A 22,327-nucleotide genomic window follows, 5' to 3' on the forward strand; every position below is an offset into this window, starting at 1 on the left:
CAGGCTCTGCAATGGCCACCACCATCCAAATTACGTTCTGGTAATTGACCACTAGTGTACGGAGTAGATCCAGGCCCCGCCAGATGAGTGCGCTACAATATGCTCAGTCCCTCGAAGATGAGTTGTTCTGCAAATGATGATGAATTCGGCCAATCTTGGGGTTTCGCTTAATAACTGATTGGTGGGCCTGTAGCACGGACCATCCAGCCCGATGATCCCAGTGGACTTCTACTTCCATTACTAACTACGTACAACAATAGCGGCCATCGGGCAAATGAGATAAGAAGACCTCTATGAAGCTGGACTTATGCCTTAGTCGATGTCTCGATTTGAATGGAGCTTATTGTCTGAATCTATCTTTCTCGAAACTATGTTAAGAAAATGGGCAAAGAAATGACACCATTGCTCTGTCTTGTAGACAGCGGCCGGCATCAAAGAGAAATAATAAAAATTTAAAACGATCAAGCCTAGATGATACTCATTCCATACATCGCCACCTTCAGAGCCGCCCTATATCTCATCCTGGAGCCCGTCGCATAGTAAACAAGCTCATTAGGACCAAAGGGGCTCCTGTTGCAGTCAGACTAAAGATGCGCCAGAGCATGGGGGTCGTGTCTGATGGGATGTCCCAGTTCCAGGCAACAAGGTAGAAACCAGAGAGTACCAGAGAGGTGAGTTTGCAGATTATGGATCTTGGCTCATTATACTCACTTCTCCAGTCGAAAGGATCGAATAAGGAAAAACGAGGCAAACCCAGCCAGGTCTCAACCACATTACCTACTCCCTGACTTCTCCCCTCAGTGCTCGGTGGCCCCACCCTATCATACAGAGCTCTTGCTTTCTCCTGAAGAGGGAGGATGAGGGTGGCACGTTGGACTCCAAACGGCTTATACCACCACAAGCCGTACATTATCAGGGCACAAAAATTAAATGCCAGTGTCATCAGCTCAAGCTAGCTGATGGGCAGACCCGCAACCGCACGCGTGACGTTCAAACTGATAAGCCATACGCATTGAAGACAAACAAACCCCTTGATAACAGCATCTGATGTCGAAAACTTATGGATGTCTTCCCTCTTCATTAGAGGAAGGCCTCGGTCCTGTAAGCAAGCTTCCTCAGTGGCCGGAAAGATTCCTAGTTCATTCAGTATCTCTGCAATATGTCAGGCTAAGTGTCCCGGTTCCGAAACAGTTATGTATTGGTTTCTCACCTAGGGTGGTCAGCTGAGAACTATAATATAACATCCTTTCGACCATAGTATCTTTCACTGAAATTTGATGATTCTCGTTGTCTCCCTGTACAGACCCGGCCATCAATGTTGGACCATCCCGAGTGTCACCATCCTGATTGAGAAAGGTTCGGGGAATGGCCAGCCGATACCCACCCATACAGGCATAAATAGCGTGGGGGATGGTGAAACCAAGATGCTTATATCTCCTAAAGGTCTTCCTAGCCTCCATTAGCTCTTCGAAGGCTACCACCACTCCGATCTCCGGGGCAATGGCAATCAAAGCCACCCATCCCATTCTCCGGTACCAAACTCGTCGGAGAGGAGCTGTGGGCCAGTAATACAGCCAGCCCCTGTACATATACCAGCCTGCTTCGCTCTCTTCAATACTTGGTATATTCAGGTGCACACATTCCCAGGAGCAGACAAGAAAGATAGATACGCAACAGAAGATAATCTGAGAAGTGCTTCGGGTCGTATCATTAGCGACCCACCCCACCCTTTCTGTTGCTTGGGTCCCCGTGGCGGCGTTCTGGGCGAAGACAAAGCTGGATGCAGTCCAGAGTAGTAGTATAGAACGTAATAAAATAGCCATTGCGATAAGTGGGGAGAGTTCTGGTGAATGATGTTGGGGGCTATGAACGCCAGACAGCCGGGCAGGTGTGGACAAGGGCCATGCCCCGCCAGTACATACCGAAGTCCGGGTTAAATGACTGTTTAGCTGCTGTTTCCTGCTATTGAGGGTATCCTCGCGTCACAAATTTCAGACAGAACCGGCTGTCATTGGGGAGATATCAAACGAAGAGTGAAATGAAGAGTGAAAGCCCCCACCTGCAGCATGACAAGAGCGGGTGGTAGGGGTAGATTTAAAGGCGTTCAGGGCTATGAGGATGCCTGATTGAAGCCTGTACTACTTCTTAAACCTGTCCAAGTACTCTTCTATCAAACTCCCTGGTCAAGCCTGAATACACATTGAAATTGTTGCGGCAGAGCCTCATGAACACCTTCCCTGCTGTAGCTGAAACTCAGCCTGACACTGCTTTGGATCAAGGCTTAGCGTTACGAAAAAATGGCTGTGCAAATTGTCGTCATCAGGTCGATTTCCTCTTGAGTGTCCGGTGTTCTACTATGAAGACCAATGGGGGTTCACTGATAGCTCGTAAGAATATATGTGAGTCAAACGGTCTTGTCAGGGATTCCAGTGAGACTTATCTAAACTTTTTCCAAATAGCAGAATTTTGATGGAAGGCTAGAGAAGAAACAAAAATAGCAAATAAGCTATTTGAGACTTCTGGTCACAAAAAATGACGAAGTATTCCCAAGAATAATGGTACCTTTTGGGCTTTAATAACTTGTCAGTTCATATAATGATATCAAGAGCACCAGCAATCCTCCTGTCTCTACATAGTATAGCCCAGGCCAACTGTCCAGAACTGTTGAAGGAGTTGATGGATATAAGATGTTTAGCGTCAGGTTTTTTCTGCAAAGCAAACCACCGTATTGTGAATGTGATTTCACACCCATGCCGTCCACATATCCTGGGATTTCTATGTGTCATGAAGCTTCACTGCCACTAATGCCATTGCACATGGCTCTGTATAGAATATAACCTAGGTTACACGATAGTCCCAGCAATAGGGATCTGCTGCGGCTATCGCGCCAACAAAATCTTTGAAGAAGACTATGCCTGCTTAGCAGGGTCAGATGAGCAGTTCTCTCGGCTTCGGAAAGTGTTGTAGTGTGTAGTGGCAGGTAAGGTCATTGGCTGCTGGGTTTTATTTTTTTTATTTCTCTTTTCAAAGTTACCTATCTCGATGCTCATTGAACCTCGAGGTTGAGCCAAAAGTCCAGCTTCGGGTGTACCAATTCAAACCCAACGACTGGTCGTCACGTCTATCGTTGATCATTTGAAGGAAATTCAGGGTGTTTTATGTCCTGACATGCTATCACGTCAAGAAATATAGGTAACCACTTGCTTCAATCATTAAGTGAACTTTAAGGTGGTTACTTGCTTAGGTATAGTACTAGCATCAGCATCATAATTTTAGGATTATCTGTATTACGTTAGAAGATAACGAAAACATCTATACATCATTTTCTGATATTACTATCTTTATTGAGGAGGTGGCTTTAGCTATGCCGCTTGGGTTTGTTGAATCAGATGTCCTCATCAACCGTAAGCGTCATGCTTAGGCATCCCCAAATCTCACTAATCATTTTCATTGAATACTCCAGTGATATGTTTCACAGTGTGACATCATTCTGTAAGCTGACCTATCTAACTTCCATTACTACTTCAGCTCGGGGGTGGAAGCAGGGATCACCTCTATACTGGTTCGCTTCAGCTTATGCGGTCTTCCTACCAAGGTCATGGCTCTCATCAATAGCAACCTTCAGTTCTGAGTCTGTGTAAGCAAAGTTCAAATAGCACGGGATATTTGAGTAGCATTTTGCGCAATACTTCACTCTAATGCAAGTACTCCTTCTATCCCAGCATGATATGTCTGGTCAATAAGAAGAGCTATGAATTTCAAGCTCGTGCCAATATCCACTATTCCGTAAAAGCCCCTAGTCTAAGCTTCTTGACAGGAATGGATGAGCTGCACTTTTGAGAGGTTCAAGCAGATATTTTGTATACAAACAGAAAGCATCTCGTAGCGCTGGTCTTGGAGGGATATTGCACTATTAAGCCATTCATTGAACAGGCGTACGGAGACAAAGGGTTCAAAACAATTGTGCAATATTGTTTGCTCGGGCACATTATTCGCTGCAGTTGCCATAAAATTCCAATAATAATGTTACTGGATATCTTAGCGGTAGAATTACTTTTAGTCTTGACGGGACAATACACATTTTAAACTTAAGTCTGCGGAGACGGATATGCCTAATCAATGCATTATCGCATTTTGCCGGGCGGTGAGTCTTTTGAGCCCTGCACGTGATGACTCAACCGCGAGGCCGAAAGTGGGTTTTTCGAATTGTGCTTTGTGATCCCCAATAGTGGCAGTCTTTCATTCCAACCTCACAACTCCCTCACATCCTTTCGAGCACTCTTACGCAGGTATTATTTCGAGGCCACCTTGTCTCGGATACCTTATCGATTTCAAGCCTTCCATCAACTCTTGAACAGTTCCGAAGCTTTGCCTAGCAAAAGGCGCAACCCCGCCGAAAATGTCGTTGACAAATTGCCGTTTCTACGAGGAGAAGTATCCGGAGGTTGACAGCTATGTCATGGTCAACGTGAAGCAGGTATGCATTGCTACAGGTCATTCAGTTCTTTTCGGGGTCAAAAACGCCCTCTAACACTCGTCTCTCAACCCCTCACAGATCGCCGAAATGGGCGCATACGTTAAGCTCCTCGAGTATGACAACATCGACGGCATGATTCTGCTCTCCGAATTGTCGCGCAGACGTATCCGCAGTATCCAGAAGCTTATCCGTATCGGCCGTAACGAGGTCGTCATCGTGCTTCGTGTGGACAAGGAGAAGGGCAAGTCCGAGTCCTCTGGATGATAACATCAGCATCAACTTACTAACTCGTTTATTCTACGTCTTTAGGTTATATCGATCTTTCCAAGCGTCGAGTTTCTCCTGAAGATGTCGTCAAGTGTGAGGAAAGATACAACAAGAGCAAGGCAGTCCACTCCATCATGCGCCACGTTGCCGAGGCCACTCAGACCCCTCTTGAGACCCTATACCAGCAGATCGGATGGCCCCTGAACCGCAAATATGGACACTCCCACGATGCGTTCAAGATCTCCATCACGTAAGGACCACTAGATTAAAGACTCTCGCGGATTATTATACTCATATCATCACAGGAACCCCGACGTGTGGAACGAGGTTGAATTCCCTAACGAGAACGTGAAGAAGGAGTTGACGCACTACATCAGCAAGAGACTTACTCCTCACCCGACCAAGGTCCGTGCCGATATTGAGGTTACTTGCTTCGGTTACGACGGCATCGATGCGGTCAAGGAGGCCCTGCGCACCGCCGAGGCCCACAACACCGCCGAGACCCAGATCAAGGTTAAGCTGGTTGCCCCGCCACTTTACGTCTTGACCAGCCAGTGCTTGGACAAGGCCATCGGTATTCAGATGCTCGAGGAGGCCATTCAAAGGATCGAGGCCAAGATCAAGGAGTCTGGCGGTGGTTGCATTGTTAAGATGGCTCCCAAGGCTGTTACTGAGCACGATGATGCTGCTCTCCAGGAGCTCATGGAGAAGCGTGAGCGTGAGAACATGGAAGTCAGCGGCGACGAGAGTATGTCCGAGAGCGATGAGGGCGTTCCTGAGTAAACTGCCCGCGGCGAGCTTAGCGACAGCGTGTGAGGCTTGAGAATTCGCTTTGGCGGCGACATGAGAAACAAGCAGAACGCTTCACGAACTGGTGTTGGGGGTTATCGCAGACTGAAGTTTGAAGGCGATCATATAAGTGTGTCGGGTAGGGTGTGGAAAAAAGTTCAATAGAGTTTCTGGACATGACACGATTTATGAGACGCAAGTACGGTTTAATGTGCGATGTGCGACGGGTGAAATCGAGATCATCGGCGGGGTATGAAGACGATCGGAAGGGCCTCATCCCATCCAGAGGCCTTTCTTTCCCATAAGGTGATAATGACATGCACATTGTCCCTTGTATTGTTGATCAGTGGATGTTGCTTGACTCTCTGTTGGTGAGTGGCTTTGGCCCAACAGGAGCCCTCTCTTTCTGATGTACATAAGCTTCTTTGATCAACGAACGGTTCAACCCCAGTGGCCGTTTCAGACACTGATGTATAAGCCCTTCTCTTCCGGATTAATTGCAAGGAGCAGGTCGATCATTTCGCCCTGCTGCTCAGTAACACTCGTATCCTGACCGCTTGTATGGTTTGCACGTTGAAGATGGCTCCTTCATTGGTGGTTTGGGTGAGCGGCTAAGAAGTGGGGCGCGCGGCCTGGCTGAGTTAGTCTTGGAAGACTTAACATTAACCAAGTAGGTAGACCGTAGCTCTGAAGTCTCCCTCCTGAGTCTTCCTTCAGCGCTTGTGAAAATCTGACCGTTTCTATTATTCTACCAACCGATCTACTCCTTTGGGCCATTCAAAATGGGCCACTGGCGAGATATCTTCAACACCGACACGGAGCGGACCCGCCACCGCCTGCATATGGAACAACACCGATGTACGTCATCTGATTGCGGAGCCGCTCTACAACATGCTCTCGGCTAACAGGGTTTATAGTGCTTCCTGCCTTTACAGATGACCAGGTCTCTTCTACTTTACCCTCTAAGGAGGTGACAAAAGTCGCTCTTCGTCTGAAGTACCAGCTGGAGCAAGTTATCCCTTGCGAGCTAGATGAGAGTGATATTGTCAGTCCGAATAGTCGGGTTATCACAAGAAATGTGATTCAGACAGCCCGTCTAGCAGGAGGCGAAGACCTGCAGGCCTGCGTTCCATTCTGTCTCCTCGTTTGTCTGCGTTGGTTCAAGCTTCAGGCTCAGGAAGAGCTCTGGGATTCTGATTTACATGAGCGCAGAGCCCTTGCTTGTGAGGTCATAGCGAAGAGAATGTAATACACCCTCCCGTAGCATGATTTAGGAGACTTTGCTGATTAAGCTGATATAGCATTGAAACCGAGGAAGATCAGGACAATCTACTAATCAATGTTCTCCTTAAGCGGTACTCGATTTTCATTGATGGTGGAGAGGCCATGCCGGCTAATGTCATTGAGCGCGCTGTCGATCTACATGCTTTGAGGGTCATTGGCTCCTCGGGCTATCAAAAGTGTATCAGATACCTGTGGAATGGATGGTTCTGCCAGCAAGAGGGCAATCCAACCAATTTCGTTCCCTATCTGGAGAGGGACAACACGAGTTTTGCGGTTCATTTCCACCCAGATCGGATGAGGGCGCCTCTATATCAGAACATTTGCCAGATTTTCTTCTCCCTCGTTTATCTCGGACTCTACACCCAAGTTATTAACACAGTGAATCCCACCGGTGATCTAGATGCCGTGGAGGGGATCCTCTATGTGATGACCCTTGCCTTCATCTGCGACGAAGTTTCCAAACTCTGGAAGGTTGGTTGGCACTACTTGGACTTTTGGAATGCCTTCAACTCTACGCTATACGCAATCCTCGCCGTGTCTTTCTTTCTGCGTGTGGCTGCCTTGGCGCATTCTCAATCTGTTCACGATGCGGAAAGACAAAGTTTGAACGAACTGAGCTACAACTTTTTGGCTTTTGCTGGGCCGATGTTCTGGATGCGCATGATGCTCTATCTCGATTCCTTCCGCTTTTTCGGTGCCATGTTTGTGGTCTTGAGAGTTATGATGAAGGAAAGCTTGATTTTCTTCGCCCTTCTCTTCGTCGTGCTTGCTGGCTTTTTTCAGGCATTCATCGGCATGGCTCAAGTGGATGATGATACTCCCATTGTGAGAGGAATTGTGCAAGGAATGGCGAACAGCGTCATGCAAAGCCCGGAGTTCAGCACGTTTGAAGACTTTGCCTTTCCATTTGGAATCATCCTTTACTACGTTTTTAACTTTGTTGTAATGACCAGTGGGTATTCCTCGGGTTTAATGTTTGGTTCAAAAGCTGATTGAATTTACTCCAGTTCTGCTGAATATTCTCATTGCACTCTACAACAGTGCTTACGAGGATATCTCGGGAAATGCTATTGACGAGTACATGGCCATCTTCGCTCAGAAGACCATGCAGTTCGTTCGTGCGCCGGATGAGAACGTCTTTATACCTCGTATGTTTAGCGCACTATTTCTGATAGCTACGACTAACGCCTAAACTAGCCTTCAATCTATTGGAGATTATATTCTTAGTGCTCCCGTTTGAGTGGTGGCTACCAAGACAATACTATGCCAAGCTCAACGATGTCATCATGGGCGTTATATACTCACCCATCCTCGTTATCACAGCGTTCTTCGAAGTGCGTGACGCAAGACGCATTAGATGGAACCGTCGGCGCGGGGAAGAGGACGACGATGACGTGCAAGAATGGGAACACGCTGTCGAGGAAGTTGATTTTGATCTCGATGATAGCTGGACCCAGACCGTACGGGAATCTACCCCAAATATTCAAGTGGACGGCACCACCTTGGAGATCATGCGATTGAAGGAACAGGTCATTTCGCTTACGGAGACAGTCAGGGTTTTGGCTGAAGAGAAGGCTGGAAGGAGTATGATGCTGGGGGAGTCAAGCTCAACCATCGTGGATCCGGAATGAGCATCATTCTAGGGAGGGCCAGTTGTCTTTCGGTTCTTGGTGTTCATGATCTATACGCTTCGCCATGTATTGTGCATTGTTGACAGTGATCTTCCGTTTAGTATTTAGCTCGACTTTATATTTAGGTATCTATGTCAGTGCTTACATATTCGTATCATGAGCACCAGGAGTCATGATTGTCGTATGTTGACGCCGACATAAGACGTGGCTTCCAAAAGTGGTAAACAAAATAGTATGTTTTCATAATAGCAAACCCATCTCCAGCTCACAAATATTACTCCTATGTTACTAACATATGGTAACGGGTTGTAAAAGAAAACAAATGAGGAGAAAATGAAAGAAAAGAGATCCCAAGCGCATCCTGAAGCAGACATGTGGGAACGAAAAAAGAAAGCCCAACGCGGGGCTCGAACCCGCAGCCTTGAGATTAAGAGTCTCACGCTCTACCGATTGAGCTAGCCGGGCTAGTTCGGTGAGAGGAGGCTATTCTTTATGCTACATATCCCAGCGACAAATTATGCTAACCCAGCTGCCACTCCCGGGAGTAGATATGCTGGTCTCGAAGCCGACACATTGTAGTATGTACCCTTCAGTTTGAAGCATATATTTCTACATGCCATAGTATTATTGCTGGCACTTCTCTCCGTCCTAATATTGGTATAGGCAATATACTCACCATTTCCCCCATTTAAAGTCTTGCCCAGTCAGTACTAACTGATAGTGCACGTGGAAAATAAAGTTGCGGGGTGGTTCTGCGACATGCGTATTTGCATGTGCTGCTGTTGCAGCCGCTACTTGATGTATCATGTCGGGATAGGGTTTTCTGTACTCTCACTCTTCCTTGCGCGCCATCTACAAGACCACCACACGTAGCTTCTAATGCACTACTTCGAATTATTCTGACTGCTACGGACCTCTCCATTCTATCACATTTTCTTTACTAAGAAATCCGGTTATATAGACTTCTTATATAATTGTGCTGTACCTCCAGTATTCCACCTCCAGTGGGTTAGGAATATATATATATATCTTCTTGATAAGTTATATCATGATGTAAGTATATATATAAGGAGTAGTGAGTATAAAAAGTACAGTAACTGCTTCTTATATATATCTAGCTAGTAGTTCCAGATTATAATAGTCAAAACCAGAAAGATTCAAAGTTATCTACAGACATGGGCTTAATTTCAAGTCAAGATAAAAGTTATCTACTCTAAAGTAAGGAACATCCACTTCTCTGTGTACTTTATTGATGACTGACAAGGTGCAGAGAGTCCCGGTGGCTTGGAAATACTGCTATGAATGGACTTGGATGATATATACATTCTAAGGAGAAAAGATATCATATTAAGATTAATTCCATATCAAAGTCTTATATCTTGGTACCTTGCATGTCACGGACAATTTGGTAGATCTGCTTAACATAGGTCTGGGTTCGGCTATCACCCTCCAAGCTGGCGCCCATCTTGTTCATTGCATATGCAATACACATCTTTCGATCAAGGTCCATGATCAGGATAGACCCGCCCCAACCTTCCCAGTAAGCCACGCGCCCATCAGTGACCAAGTCGTAGGAGTTACCCGAGGTAGGAAGGGCCCAGCCCAATCCCCAGGACATTCGCTTGCCCATGACCGAGTCCACAGCATCAACCTGTGGCTCCAGGATGTGATTGATGGTCTCGGGGGAGAGGAATCGCTTTCCGTCAAGCTGACCTCCGTTGGCGACCATGGAGCCGATGCGAGCCATAGCGCGAGCGTTGGAGAAGCCATTGGTACCGCCCAGTTCAGTGCGACGCAGCGGCGCACCTGCCCCGTTGACAGCTTGGGGCGGGATGGGGCTCCCCATGGTGGTGCGCATCATAATGCTGGCCGGGTCCAGTCCCTCGAGTGAGAGCATCTGCGGCTGCGGTACCATCTCAGCAACACGGGCGGGATCCCCTTCCTCATCGGCGGGGAGCACCCCCAGGCGGTAGTCGGCCCCCAACGGCTCGGCAATTTCAGATTGAACAAAGGCCCCTAGCGACTGGCCGGTGATGCGGCGCACCAGCTCGCCTACAAGCACGCCTTGTGTGGCCGGGTGATACCCCAGGTGGCTACCGGGCGGGGACCACCACGGTTGCTGCGCTGCCAGCTTGGCCGTTGCCACGGGGGTGTCGCAGATCTCCTCCAGCGTGATGGGCAGCTCCCAAGCCGGCAGGCCCGCCGTGTGGCTCAGGACATGCTTGACGAGGATGGTTTCCTTGCCATTGGCAGCAAACTCGGGCCAATAGCGCGCCACAGGTGCCGAAGGGTCCAGCAGGCCCCTGTCAATCAGCATGTTTGCTGCCAGGTTGGTGATGACCTTGGAGCTGGAGAAAATGCACGTGATCGTGTCGGCAGTCCAGGGCTGCGTGCGCGCTGCGTCCGCATATCCGCCCCAGAGATCGACCACCGTTTCGTTGCCGACGGTCACGCTGAGGCTGAAGCCTAGCTCCTCCCCGGCTTGCAGATTCTCGGTCAGGGTATTGCAAAGAGACGAAAAGGGAGGGGCGCAGTGGCCCTGAATAAGAGGAGGGAGAGACATCTGCTGTAGTATTGGTAGATAGCTTTTCTTCTTGCATTGTGGATGTGAGATGGGTGGACAACACTTGGATCAAATAAAGTAAAATAAACTGCGAACCGAGGAATGATTACTAGATCAAAGGATTAGTATTGAGACCCTGAGTGAGATTCATTTCGCGGCCCACTTGTACTTAGCCCCTCTTCACTGCATCGGAGAGTTGACTGTTAGGTGACACTTATAACTAGTGATTCTTGGGGGTTTGGGGGCGGATACAGAAGGCATACATAGGGTTCGTATTGTTCGTACAGGTGGTATTGAACTGTATTGTATTTTGGCTAGCGGAAGGAATCGCCGCAAAGATCTATTTTTACTGGTAGATAAATACTATATCATATCACCACCCCACTGCATTAGGTCTATTAGACTATTAGCATCATATGGTGATTACAAGGTTGCCTGTCTATCTCTCAGTTACTCTCGCTACTCCGGCACAAGCGCCCATCACTGGCGACCTCCCAATCATCACTGCCTACCAGGGCGGTGCCATAGAACACCCCCTCGGGGTCATATCGGTGTTTGACCTGCTTTAGCGAGGCATAATTGCCCCCAAAGAATTGCGTCTGGAAGTCCTTCTGCCGGAAGTCCCCCTCGTTTAGATATGCCCCACTGTTGTTCGCCAGACCCGTCACCTGCGTCAGCAGCGGATCGTAACGATTTGTGATCAGCGTCTCGTTTGCGACGTTGGTGGCATAGCTCTGCGTAAAATCCCAGTCGGCAGTTAATTCGATCCAGGTAATGGCCTTGCGCCAGCCGGGGAAGACCGCGTTGGGTACATCGCCACCCCGCGATACATCTGTGCCCACGCCAATAATTCGGAATGCCCGGTTGGAGCTGATCTCGCGCAACGCCGCCGTCAGGGCGCGGTTGGAGTCCGCCGACATTAGCACCTCGCGTGGAATCAGTCGGCCGCCCTGGACCTGTGCATTGGTGTAGGAGCCATCGGGTAAGGGGCCAAAGAAGGTGTCGAAGAAGGTGTAGTAATTATCAAATGAGTTCACCGAAACCGTGTAGTTGACGGCTAGACGCTGCAGCTGGGCCACAAATGGCTGCATGAAGCCGTTTACCTCGCTTGCGTTGTAGCCCGGAAATGTCGCCGGCATAAGGTACTGGCTGCCGTCCATGATCACATAGGCGGTGGCTGCTCCCTTCGCGATCCACGATGCAAGGGGGCCGGAGTCGTCGTCTCCAGCTTCGCCGTGGTGCTAAGCTTTTTTCATCCGTCACAGGGTGCGAGATGCAGGGTTCCGTGGACAACGCGTATTGGGAAGCGAATATGAGATTACCAGTGCGCTTCAGCGAGGCAGTAGAAGCTATGCTGACCGAAGCGGATCCTGTGGATTTCCTCATCGAAGTAGGACCCAGCGGGGCCCTGGCTGGACCCGTCAAGCAGATACTCAAAGCATTGCCATCCAATGGTGCTGGCATTGATTACCACGCCGCCTGCAGACGAAACGCTTTCGAGCCAACTGCATTGTTCGACGTGGCTGGACGGCTCTTTCTGGCCGACGGCTCGATCAATATCAATCAAGTCAATGCCACAGCCCGGGCCAATAGTGCCCGCGACAGCAAACCTGCGGTCCTTGTTGATCTCCCGAACTATATGTGGAACCATGCCACCAAATACTGGTGGGAAAGCCAGGCCAGCCGGGATTGGCGCTTCCGTCGATACCCAAACCACGATCTGCTCGGTGGCAAGGTCCTAGGGACCCCGTGGACGGCCCCGGTGTGGAAGAAGCTACTGCGCCTGCCCGAGCTTACTTGGCTGCTGGACCACCGCATTGGGGGTCAGGTGCTTTTCCCGGCAGCGGGCTACATCGCCATGGCGGTCGAGGCAGCCTTCCAGATGGGTCAATCGCGAGGATTCATCGACCAAAACTTGCAGGTTCATAACGTGGCGTACCGGCTTCGCAATGTCACATTTATAAAAGCGATGGTCCTGGAGGAGGGCACCGACCAGCGCATCATGCTCACCCTTACCCCGGAAGACGAACGCGCGGATTCGTGGCACCATTTTACTGTATCAACGCTACATGAATGACGCTACCACAACCCGCCATTGCTCTGGTATGATCTTGCTAGAGACCTCTTACGATGAAGGTATGTTTACTCGTTTGTTTTTTCTCTGAGTTTTTCCCTGTTTATATATACATATACATCTATGTCTGATGTTCGACGGTCGCATTTCTAACCCTCTTCTGCCATCCATCTTAGATGCTCCTTGGGGGGCGATTAAGCCATTGGAGTACCCCCATGCCCGCACAAGCCTGGTACAAGGCCCTCCGGGATGTTGGGTACTCATTTGGCCCTTCGTTCCAGTCACAATTGGAGGTCGAGGCCGTGGCCGGTCAGCGAACCAACCGAGGCTTGGTTACCTTTTCAGAGCCCCCGTCTTCTTACCCTCAGTCGCCTTACTCAATCCACCCCCGTGGCGATCGATGGCTGCCTTCAGTCCGGAGCTGCCTCGCTGTGGCAGGGCATCCGCAGCGCCGTGGGCGGTGCTCTGGTGCCTGCCGTGGTAGATGATCTTCTCATCAACGCCCGGGACGTTGCGGCAGTGCCAGTTGCGGTTGCAGCAGCCTCAGCTGAGTTCTCTGGAGTGGGCAGCCCCAAGGAAGCCCACAACTACCATTTACATATACAGGTCTTTGACCCGGCTAGTAAAAGGCTACTGTTTAAGGTCACGGGCTTGTGGTACCACAAACTCGACGCTAGCCCCGAGTTCCCTGAAAGGCAGCATACCTTCATGCATTTGCACTGGAAGCCGCAGATGTCCACCTTGAGCGACGGGCAGATGCGTACCCTGATTCAGGCTCGTCGTTCGCTGCAAAAGCTCAGGCCATGACACGATCCGTCATCGCCATCACAAAAGCAGTGGACCCTTATGGAGCTCCTCCTTCACGAGAAGCATTCCCTTCAAGTGGTGGAGTTCAGCACGCTGCCATTTGAGAAGAGTGTCGGCCGGGATATGTTCTACGGCGATCTGTCCCTTGGGGGGGGAAATTGCAAATACCAATTCATGCCGAAAAACCTGGCTTCGCTGCGTGCCTCGCAGGCCTTGCTGTCAGAAACATACCCTCAGGCTCATATGAACATGCTCGATGTGACCAAGCTTGATGTGGATCTGTCCATGCTACCTGACATGCTTGATTTGGCGATCCTTCAGCTGGGATCCGTCTCTAGCGCTGACTTGGCGAATGCGCTGGCTAATGTCAGGCGGGCCATGACACCGACAGCTTATCTGTTGGTTCTAGGAACGTCCCTGGTCGATCTCACGGAGGATACAGGCAGCGCGTCAGTCATCAGCGGTGAGGACAGCGATTCTGGCAGCTCGAACTGGTCGATGGTCGGAGGTTCATTGTCCCAAGTTCTTGACTTTCTGCGTGGCCAAGGCTTCGAGCGAGTGGTTCCCCTTGCACCGGAAAGCTTGTCAGAGGACACGGTATTTCTCGCTCAGCTTTCATCGGACAAGACCATTGTCTCCCCTCCGCTTGCGACGACTTCAGAGGTAATAGTACTTCACCTCACCCCGAAAAATGAGCCACTAGTAAAACAGCTGGTCATCGCCGGGAAAGCGCCGAGCGAGCAACACCTCCCCCTTCCCGCTGCGGCTATCGCGCCCAGCTCAGTCGTTGTGATCGTGGACGAGGTTTATTCGGCGACCCTGAGTGAGGTGACACCCATACAATGGCAGGCAATACAGCACCTCACTGCGTCGGGCTGTAAGATTTTGTGGGTGACAAGCGGCGCCCAACTAGATGTGACACATCCAGATTGCTCCCTGGCCTATGGCATGTCAAGGGTCATCCGTGCCGAAGACCCCTGCGTGAACTTCACTCTGCTGGATGTCAAATCCGCCGTCAGCACTGGCTCCCTGGAAGCAATCTGCCGGACCATTTTCTCCCTTCAGCAGGGCCATCAGAAGCAGGACCACGAATTCGTCGAGCGCGATGGGGTGGTGCACGTCAGCAGGGTCTACCCAGACACACAGATGAACGCAGACGCCGAAAAAGAAGACGCCATCACCACCGCCGCCGCTCATCCGCCAGCTCAGCAGACCCAGAACCTTCACGAACATCCCTCGTGTGTGCGACTGGTCTGCCGACAACCGGGCAAGCTCCAATCGCTCTGCTTCGCCGAAGTCTCCAGCTCCCCCGTCCCTCTCCAGGATGACTTTATTGAAGTCGAGATGCATGCGGCGGGGCTTAACTTCAAGGATGTGACGACTTGCCTGGGGATCGTGCCTGAAAATCCGTACCTTCTGGGCCTCGAGGGCGCTGGTGTGGTCTGCCGGCTTGGTAAGGGAGTCACCTCGTTTCGCGTCGGACAGCGCGTCCTCGTCAACCGCCGTGGTAGCTTTGGCAACAAGGTCCAATGCCCCGTGCAGGGCGCACACGCCATCTCAGACAGCATGAGCTTCGAGGAAGCTGCTTCCTTGCCGGTCGTCTACTTGTCCGTGATCCGCGGCCTCTTCGACCTGGCCAACCTCCAGCGCGGCCAGTCTGTGCTTATTCACTCCGCAGCTGGCGGCGTCGGGCAGGCCGCCATTCAGATTTGTCAGGCCATGGTTGCCGACATCTATGCCACAGTGGGTAACGACGCAAAACGCGCAGTGCTGACCCAGCAATATAACATCCCACCAGAGCGTATATACTCCTCGCGGACGGCGGCCTCGCCCCCACGCATTTGGGAGGCGACACGCGGCCGTGGCGTGGACGTCATCCTGAACACACTGACCGGCCGACTGCTGGACGAGTCGTGGCGCATTGTCGCGGCTGGCGGGTGTCTCGTCGAGCTTGGCAAGAAGGATATCCTTGGCCGGCGGTCGTTATCCATGGAGCCCTTCAATCGCAATGCCTCTTATCGCGCGTTGGATATGTCGCATGACAGTGTGACGCCACAAATCACGGCGCAGTAAGTCCAACCTCCTTCCCACAGTTAAGGTCATGTTGAAGAACAGCAATCCACTAACCTCACGCTCGGTTATTAGACTCATGTCCAAGATGTTTGAGCTGCTTGCTTCTGGCAGTATCAGGCCCATCGAGCCCCGCACTGTCTTCCCCTACCGGGACATCGCCGGGGCCATCCGGTACATGCGGGGAGGCGAACATATAGGAAAGATCATTACCTCGCGGGAGGCGCCGGACAACGATCCCAACGTGCCGGTAAGTACACCAAATCCCATCATTTTTCCTCTTCATTCGATTACGGGTGACCACTGACACCCCAGGAACAGATTGTGCCTGCACCCACGCAGCTTCGGTTACGCGACGATGCCATCTACCTCATCGTGGGAGGGCTCCGCGGCCTATGCGGCAGTCTGGCCGTCTACCTCGCCTGCCACGGAGCCAAGCACCTTGCTGTGATGTCCCGCAGTGGCTTCGAGGATTCACGGTCACGCAGCGTAATACGCGACCTCATCTCCCTGGGAACTCGCGTCGAGCTGGTGCAGGGCGACGTCTCGTGCCTCAAGGATGTGCGGCGTGCGTTCCGACAAGCCGTGAAACCAGTGAGAGGGATCATTCAGGGTGCAATGGTTTTGAAGGTATGGACATAGCTATTTGCAAATGACTGGGCTCTTTATCTCACAGCCTTTTGCCCCCCTTCCACCCAACGTCCACTATATTAACCACTGTACTCCATATAGGACAAGATCTACACCTCCATGACAGTCGACGGCTTCCGCGACGTCCTCCCCTGCAAGGTTTCCGGCACGTGGAATCTTCACGCGGTCGCCCAGGAGCAGCGCGGCGTTGACCTGGACTTCTTCACTCTCCTTTCCAGCATTTCCGGACTGGTGGGCCAGAAGGGCCAGGCCAACTACGCGGCGGCCGGGGCGTTCCAGGACGCTTTCGCCACGTACCGGCGTGATCGTGGGCTGGCAGCTTGCGCTGTGGATCTAGGCGTTATTGAGGACGTCGGCTACATCAGCGAGCGCCAGGAGATTGCCACCCGGTTGGACATCAACATCTGGACGCCGATCAATGAGGAACTCTTGCATCGGATTCTGCGGGCGTCGATTCTAGATCAGCATAACGTGCAAGCGAGGGGAAACCCGGCAGCCACGGCTCAGATCATCACAGGCATCCCTTTTCCCCAGCCGGAGGGCGCAATGCTGTTGCGCGATGCGCGGTTCGGGCACTAGCGGCGAATGTAAGGGAGTGCGGCGACGGCGGCGGGGAAGCACGGCGGTTTGTCGCAGGAGATGCAGACGCTGCTCATGCTGCTGCAGACGTCGACAGCGGATCGATCAGAGCAACTGGCGGCCACAATCGAGGTGGTCAATCGGCACTTCATGCACAGTTTAGGGCTGGCGGAGCCGATGGAGGCGGCGAAGCCGCTGTCAGTGTACGGACTAGACTCGCTGGCGGCGGTGGACTTTCGGAACTGGCTGCGGCAGGAGTTGGAGGTGGTCGGGGCCAAGACACTAAGTGCCCTGTGTGAGAGAATTTTGAGTCGGTTGCTAGAGAATGCGGATGCCACTGTTGGGGAAAGAGGCTGATGGATGGATGTACGATAGCAAAGATCTGTATGTAATGTATGTAGGTATTTCGTTCGGGGGCTATAACTGAGTGTAACCTACAAGTTATGATTACCCTAGGTGTATATTACACGAATTGCGGGATATATCATGTAAAACGACTAACCACCCACCAGTGATGCGCAGGTCATGACTATAAGAACTAAAACTAAGCCATTAGTATTAGTGTAGCTAGTCAGGGGTTTTATTTCTTATTTATGTCCTCAAACCCGTCACTTCTCTCCCCAAAAACATCGCACCTCCTCATCTCTGCTTGCCTTCTTTCCTCTCTTCGGATAAACACCATGGTCCTCAATCTCTTGCGCCGCGTCTGGCCGCAAACCTTCCCTGCCAAACCGACCCTGACTTCTGCCAATCTCCCTCCGCAATCCAATCGCGTGGTGATCATCACCGGCAGCACCGCCGGCATCGGCCTGGAATTGGCACGCATTCTGTACTCCGCCGGCGCCACTGTCTACATCGCCGCCCGTAACGAACAAAAAGCCCAGGTCACCATCCAAGCCCTCACAGCAGAAGACCCCACTGCTTCCGGCAAACTGATCTTTCTGCCCCTTGATCTCTCAGACCTCACCACCATTGGTCCCTTTGTGACCCAATTTCTAGAGCGTGAATCACGTCTCGATCTTCTCTTCAACAACGCCGGTGTCGCATTGCAGCCCCTGACGCAGCGCACCGCCCAGAACCTCGAGCCGCAGCTCGGTATCAACTGTGCGGCGCCCTACCTCCTCACCACTCTGCTGTCAGATGTCCTCACCCGTACCGCCGCCCATGCACCCCCGGATAGCGTGCGGGTGATCTGGTCGAGCAGCATGATCGTCGAAACCCTGGCGCCGCGCGGCGGCGTGCCCGCCAAGGAACTCGATAACCCTTCAAGCAACGTGTACCGCAACTACGCGATCAGTAAAACGGGCAACTGGTTCCTGGCGGATCGGTTTGCCAAGAAGTTCGCTGCTGCAGCCGGCAAAGAAGAAAAGGCTGTGGTTAGCGTGACGGTCAACCCGGCCAACGCGTACACCGGCATTTACGACGACGCGCCCAAGCTGGTGGTGTGGATGTGCAAGCCCATCTTCTACACGGCTCGGGAGGGTGCCAACTCGCTGCTCTGGGCGGGTTGTAGTTCAGAGGTCACGGCTGCGGATAGCGGCAGGTATATTATTCCGTTTGGCCGGTGGCATCCCTGTCCCCGGGAGGATCTGATTGAGGAAATGAGCAAGGGCGATGAGGGCAATGCGGTAGGATTGGAGAAGTGGTGTGAGCGTGTAACATCAGATTTCCGGTAATCTTGGCGCTATGAATGATACCCCGGGAGAAAGGTGAATAACCACCCTTATAAGGACTTACTTCCTTACACATTGGCTTATTTCTTCTCGTCTTTTCAATGAATAATCTCTTTAAAAGTATGTACTCAGCACTCATAGTCTGGTACGTCACAAGATACGACATAGGATAACTGAGGTCTCAGATCACCAGCACTTGATATTTATTTCAGGAGTATTGACATGCACTGCAAGCCAGCTGTTCGCCGATCACGTCATCTACAGCCATCATACTACTAGCATCATAAGTTCATGTTAATACCATTAGTGAGAAGCCTTATTATGTGTCAAGATAGTTGGAGATACACATACTACTACTATCAGTCGTTACAAGATAGGTGGCAGGCCCAAGCTTGCGGCTACTACTTCAATTGGCACACGGAGAAATTCTTTTGCCTACTTGGTCTTTAATCTAAGGAATATGTAGCAAACTACATAACAATCATTCACCGAACTGGCCCGGCTAGCTCAATCGGTAGAGCGTGAGACTCTTAATCTCAAGGCTGCGGGTTCGAGCCCCGCGTTGGGCTTTCTTTTTTACTCCTGTACTTTTTTCACTTTGGATATACTCGGTTAGGTATCTCAGCAGTAAGTAACTATATGGAAAGATCCATATCTAGTCTTTTTGTTCGAGCTGGCTGTGGTGTGCATAGAGCTGGGAATCGGATTTGTTGGTAGTGGCGGCTTGGGAACATACGAGAAGGCATTTTACGCCTGCCAGCTTATGCTACCTACTATCTTGCCAAACCAGAAATGAGGTGCCCACCTACCATGTGCAGTTTAATAGAAGACAGTCCAGACCTCGCTTGATTAGACATGACCAATAAACCTTACGAAATTTCGGATTGGACGTCGTCGTACAACTATAACTTCAACAGTAGCATGCCCTAATGGAAGAGCGGGGCTACAGGTTGGAAACATATGCAGACCTATCTGTCAATCCTGTTATCGATTATCTAATTCTCGACCTAATATCGAAACCGTGAGTCGAATAGCCTTTATTGCATGGCTCGCCCTGTCTATTATTCAGTATATACACTAGATGGACAACAATTATACGATACCATACTGTTAAAGGCCTTAACTCGCATGCAATGAATGGGCCCCAATATTCTCTACGAATACTCCCTCAACACCTTGATTTGAACCCGATTTTTTCCAGGCTCCGTCTGCCAGAGAAATTTATCCCTGACTGGGGTTACGTTCCACTCCGCCGTATCACAAAGTCTCATCTCGAACCTTCGCAGGAGTGTTCCAAGCACCATATACAGCCATGCACAAGCCATACTGCGCTTTGTTAGCTTCATTCCGCCTCTGTAGATTGCCTTCCGGCGGCAACTTACCTTTGGCCTACACATCCCAAAGTTCCTTTGGAAAATGGAACTAGGTACCGCTCCAACTTTCGTAAGTCCTGTGGCTCCAGAAGCCAGCGCTCGGGGATAAATTGTAACGGCTCGGGAAAAAGAATTGGATCACGAAGAATAAAAAAGGTGGTCATGCTCACGGGAACCTAACATAACCATTTAGCTATGATTAGAGCACTGGAGGGGAGAGGAAATCGTGGCTTACTCCGCGTGGGATTTCGTATCCATGGAAATACAATTCCTCATCCGGTGCGACACGTGGAAGACGTGTGCTGACAAGAGAGGATAATCGAAGTCCTTCCTTCAACACGGCTGTCTGATGCTGGGTTAGTCGTTGCGCTCCTCGAAGTTGCATCGTTCCTTGGAGAGAGCCATACAAAATAAGGCAACTGTTCCATTGCTATAAGTCCTGGCTCAATTGTCACATCTGGCCAAGAAGCACATAACTCAGAGCGAAGCTTCTTATGCACATCTGGATCTCGCAGGATGTAATATAAAGTCAAAACCAATGCTCTCCCTGGCGCATCGGTACCGGCTTGTACCATGAAGATCGCATCATCAGTCAGGCGGGCGAGCCTTTTCTCATCCTCAGGTACTTTCTCGTTAATTAGAATTGCAGGATAGATTGGCTTGGGCTTCTCGCTGCATCCCGTACCACGTTCCAGTATGGCCTTGCGAACCATACTTTGAACTTCCTGGAGTTTCATTAGCTTTAGAATCTCAAATACCCACCCGAAAGCTACTTACCATTTCCTGGGCATAAACCGCAGCAAAATCGGCATCTATAAGTGATGCTGGCCAAGGGAAGACGTGCACCAGCTTGAAAAGCCAGGGGAACTGTCTTGTCTTTTGAGACAGCTCAAAAATAGAGTGCGCCTTTGATTTGCAAGCCACATCCAGCTCGGCTTTACCCAAATAGTGAAAACCATTCTGTTTCCCAAACGCATATTGCGATATAGTATCACTCGTAAAACAAGAAAACGCAGTATAAAGCTCTAAACTATCGTACCTCTCTTGCGCTTTGCGAAAATGACGACACAAAGCCTGGATGTTCTGCCGAATAAGCGGTTCCGCATCAAGGATTGCCTGCCTTCTGAAAAACTGTGCCAACACGCTTCGTCGGGAGCGATGCAACGCGTGTCCATTGGTTGAGAAAATTGAATTAGGCCATCCCGCAAACGAGAACCAGCTGTCCTTGTCTCGCTTTCGCGTCACTCCCGCGTACAGCGTGTTGTAGTTGTCCGGATCTTTTACGTGAAGTTCCCAAGGCTTGATGCGCACAATCGGACCATATATCTGATGCAGACGCTCGATTTGCCAGGAAAATTGACCATCACGAATAACATCATAGTAAGTTTCATAGAGCCTCGTCGCGGCGGCCAATCGAGGTCCAGGGAATTTAGCTAAAGGGCTGAGGTAGAGTCGATAGAAAGCAAGTCCGACAATGAAGACGATGAAAGCCGCCGATAAGTATAGATAAATTCTTAGGATGCTGAGGTCCATGTTCACCATGTCGTGCCACTCCAGCGATAACAACCGCTGTGCGATGTTCATCATGTCGCTGGCTCTTTAAACTTTGGGTATGTACCGACCGGTCGGAAGAAGTAATGAAGGATGGCAACTCTTGTGTGAGTTGCTTTTTGCCGCTTTGAAATAGCAATTCTGTCTTCGAAATAGCGGTGTATTCTGCAGAAAAAGAGGGCACTTCAGTGATTGGGTCGGTCATTCTGGAGAAAAAGGAGAAAGGGCGCAGCTGAACTCGTTCTGAAGTGCGCAAGGGACCAGCTGATGCGTGGGACGTAGTCAATCGCCGTTATCAGTGACCATATTTCTTCTGCTCTTGAATAGAGGCCCGTAAATGATGAGATTAAATTTGAAAAACCTCAGGATAAATGATCTTAGCGACGGCAAGTGACCAGATACCACGTGAAGCCTAATCACTTATCTATACTAATGGTGAGGAATGAATAGAAAACATTACCATCTCAGGCTCATACGCACCCGCATCCGCGCACTGGCGCAGAATTCACCAAGAGGAGCATTAAGCTTGATGTCTTAT

General features: G+C 50.6%; 9 protein-coding genes and 2 non-coding genes across 11 annotated transcripts; 6 read left to right on the top strand and 5 right to left on the bottom strand.

Moving 5' to 3' along the window:
- Positions 1-729: 729 nt before the first annotated feature.
- BO83DRAFT_451783 (uncharacterized protein) lies at positions 730-1,823 on the bottom strand (the record flags this gene model as incomplete). Its single annotated transcript, XM_025536845.1, has 1 exon — positions 730-1,823. The coding sequence occupies one exon, from the start codon at positions 1,821-1,823 to the stop codon at positions 1,140-1,142; it is 684 nt and encodes a 227-aa protein (XP_025385063.1). The 3' UTR covers positions 730-1,139.
- A 2,407-nt stretch (positions 1,824-4,230) lies between these two features.
- On the top strand, positions 4,231-6,020 carry BO83DRAFT_380960 (translation initiation factor eIF2 subunit alpha). The gene is made up of 4 exons (XM_025531876.1): positions 4,231-4,477; positions 4,556-4,718; positions 4,787-4,994; positions 5,050-6,020. The coding sequence occupies exons 1-4, from the start codon at positions 4,400-4,402 to the stop codon at positions 5,525-5,527; spliced, it is 927 nt and encodes a 308-aa protein (XP_025385064.1). The 5' UTR covers positions 4,231-4,399; the 3' UTR covers positions 5,528-6,020.
- On the top strand, positions 5,588-6,148 carry BO83DRAFT_401435 (uncharacterized protein; the record flags this gene model as incomplete). The annotated part of the gene is made up of 3 exons (XM_025533461.1): positions 5,588-5,672; positions 5,840-5,904; positions 6,044-6,148. 3 exons carry the CDS (start codon positions 5,588-5,590, stop codon positions 6,146-6,148), a joined length of 255 nt encoding a protein of 84 aa, XP_025385065.1.
- A 72-nt stretch (positions 6,149-6,220) lies between these two features.
- On the top strand, positions 6,221-8,599 carry yvc1 (putative potassium ion channel Yvc1). Its single transcript, XM_025536207.1, has 5 exons — positions 6,221-6,391; positions 6,451-6,778; positions 6,835-7,769; positions 7,825-7,965; positions 8,015-8,599. The coding sequence occupies exons 1-5, from the start codon at positions 6,316-6,318 to the stop codon at positions 8,446-8,448; spliced, it is 1,914 nt and encodes a 637-aa protein (XP_025385066.1). The 5' UTR covers positions 6,221-6,315; the 3' UTR covers positions 8,449-8,599.
- A 241-nt stretch (positions 8,600-8,840) lies between these two features.
- BO83DRAFT_t218 lies at positions 8,841-8,913 on the bottom strand. The gene has a single exon. It is a non-coding gene; the product is annotated as a tRNA-Lys (tRNA).
- Positions 8,914-9,800: 887 nt separating this feature from the next.
- BO83DRAFT_380962 (serine hydrolase domain-containing protein) lies at positions 9,801-11,197 on the bottom strand. Its single transcript, XM_025531877.1, has one exon. The coding sequence runs from the start codon at positions 11,009-11,011 to the stop codon at positions 9,821-9,823; it is 1,191 nt and encodes a 396-aa protein (XP_025385067.1). The 5' UTR covers positions 11,012-11,197; the 3' UTR covers positions 9,801-9,820.
- Positions 11,198-11,457: 260 nt separating this feature from the next.
- Positions 11,458-12,216, bottom strand: BO83DRAFT_319932 (uncharacterized protein; the record flags this gene model as incomplete). Its single annotated transcript, XM_025527797.1, has 3 exons — positions 11,458-11,745; positions 11,812-11,967; positions 12,049-12,216. Coding segments are annotated over 3 exons (612 nt in total), but the record flags the coding sequence as incomplete, so codon positions are not given.
- Positions 12,217-13,300: 1,084 nt separating this feature from the next.
- BO83DRAFT_401438 (KR-domain-containing protein) lies at positions 13,301-17,549 on the top strand (the record flags this gene model as incomplete). Its single annotated transcript, XM_025533462.1, has 11 exons — positions 13,301-13,475; positions 13,507-13,866; positions 13,969-14,696; positions 14,742-15,266; positions 15,843-15,925; positions 16,038-16,212; positions 16,278-16,414; positions 16,451-16,592; positions 16,695-17,002; positions 17,096-17,179; positions 17,210-17,549. The coding sequence occupies 11 exons, from the start codon at positions 13,301-13,303 to the stop codon at positions 17,547-17,549; spliced, it is 3,057 nt and encodes a 1,018-aa protein (XP_025385069.1).
- Positions 17,550-17,707: 158 nt separating this feature from the next.
- On the top strand, positions 17,708-19,002 carry BO83DRAFT_380965 (steroid dehydrogenase). The gene has a single exon (XM_025531878.1). It carries the CDS (start codon positions 17,873-17,875, stop codon positions 18,866-18,868), a length of 996 nt encoding a protein of 331 aa, XP_025385070.1. The 5' UTR covers positions 17,708-17,872; the 3' UTR covers positions 18,869-19,002.
- Positions 19,003-19,361: 359 nt separating this feature from the next.
- On the top strand, positions 19,362-19,434 carry BO83DRAFT_t211. The gene has a single exon. It is a non-coding gene; the product is annotated as a tRNA-Lys (tRNA).
- Positions 19,435-19,990: 556 nt separating this feature from the next.
- Positions 19,991-21,968, bottom strand: BO83DRAFT_451830 (cytochrome P450). The gene is made up of 5 exons (XM_025536846.1): positions 21,016-21,968; positions 20,646-20,963; positions 20,474-20,584; positions 20,248-20,414; positions 19,991-20,191 (listed from the first exon to the last, which is right to left on the bottom strand). Exons 1-5 carry the CDS (start codon positions 21,823-21,825, stop codon positions 20,020-20,022), a joined length of 1,578 nt encoding a protein of 525 aa, XP_025385071.1. The 5' UTR covers positions 21,826-21,968; the 3' UTR covers positions 19,991-20,019.
- Between the last annotated feature and the right edge of the window lie 359 nt (positions 21,969-22,327).

The sequence above is a fragment of the Aspergillus eucalypticola genome (assembly GCF_003184535.1).
Source record: "Aspergillus eucalypticola CBS 122712 chromosome Unknown BO83scaffold_24, whole genome shotgun sequence".
In the NCBI taxonomy this organism is placed as follows: Eukaryota; Fungi; Ascomycota; class Eurotiomycetes; order Eurotiales; family Aspergillaceae; genus Aspergillus; species Aspergillus eucalypticola.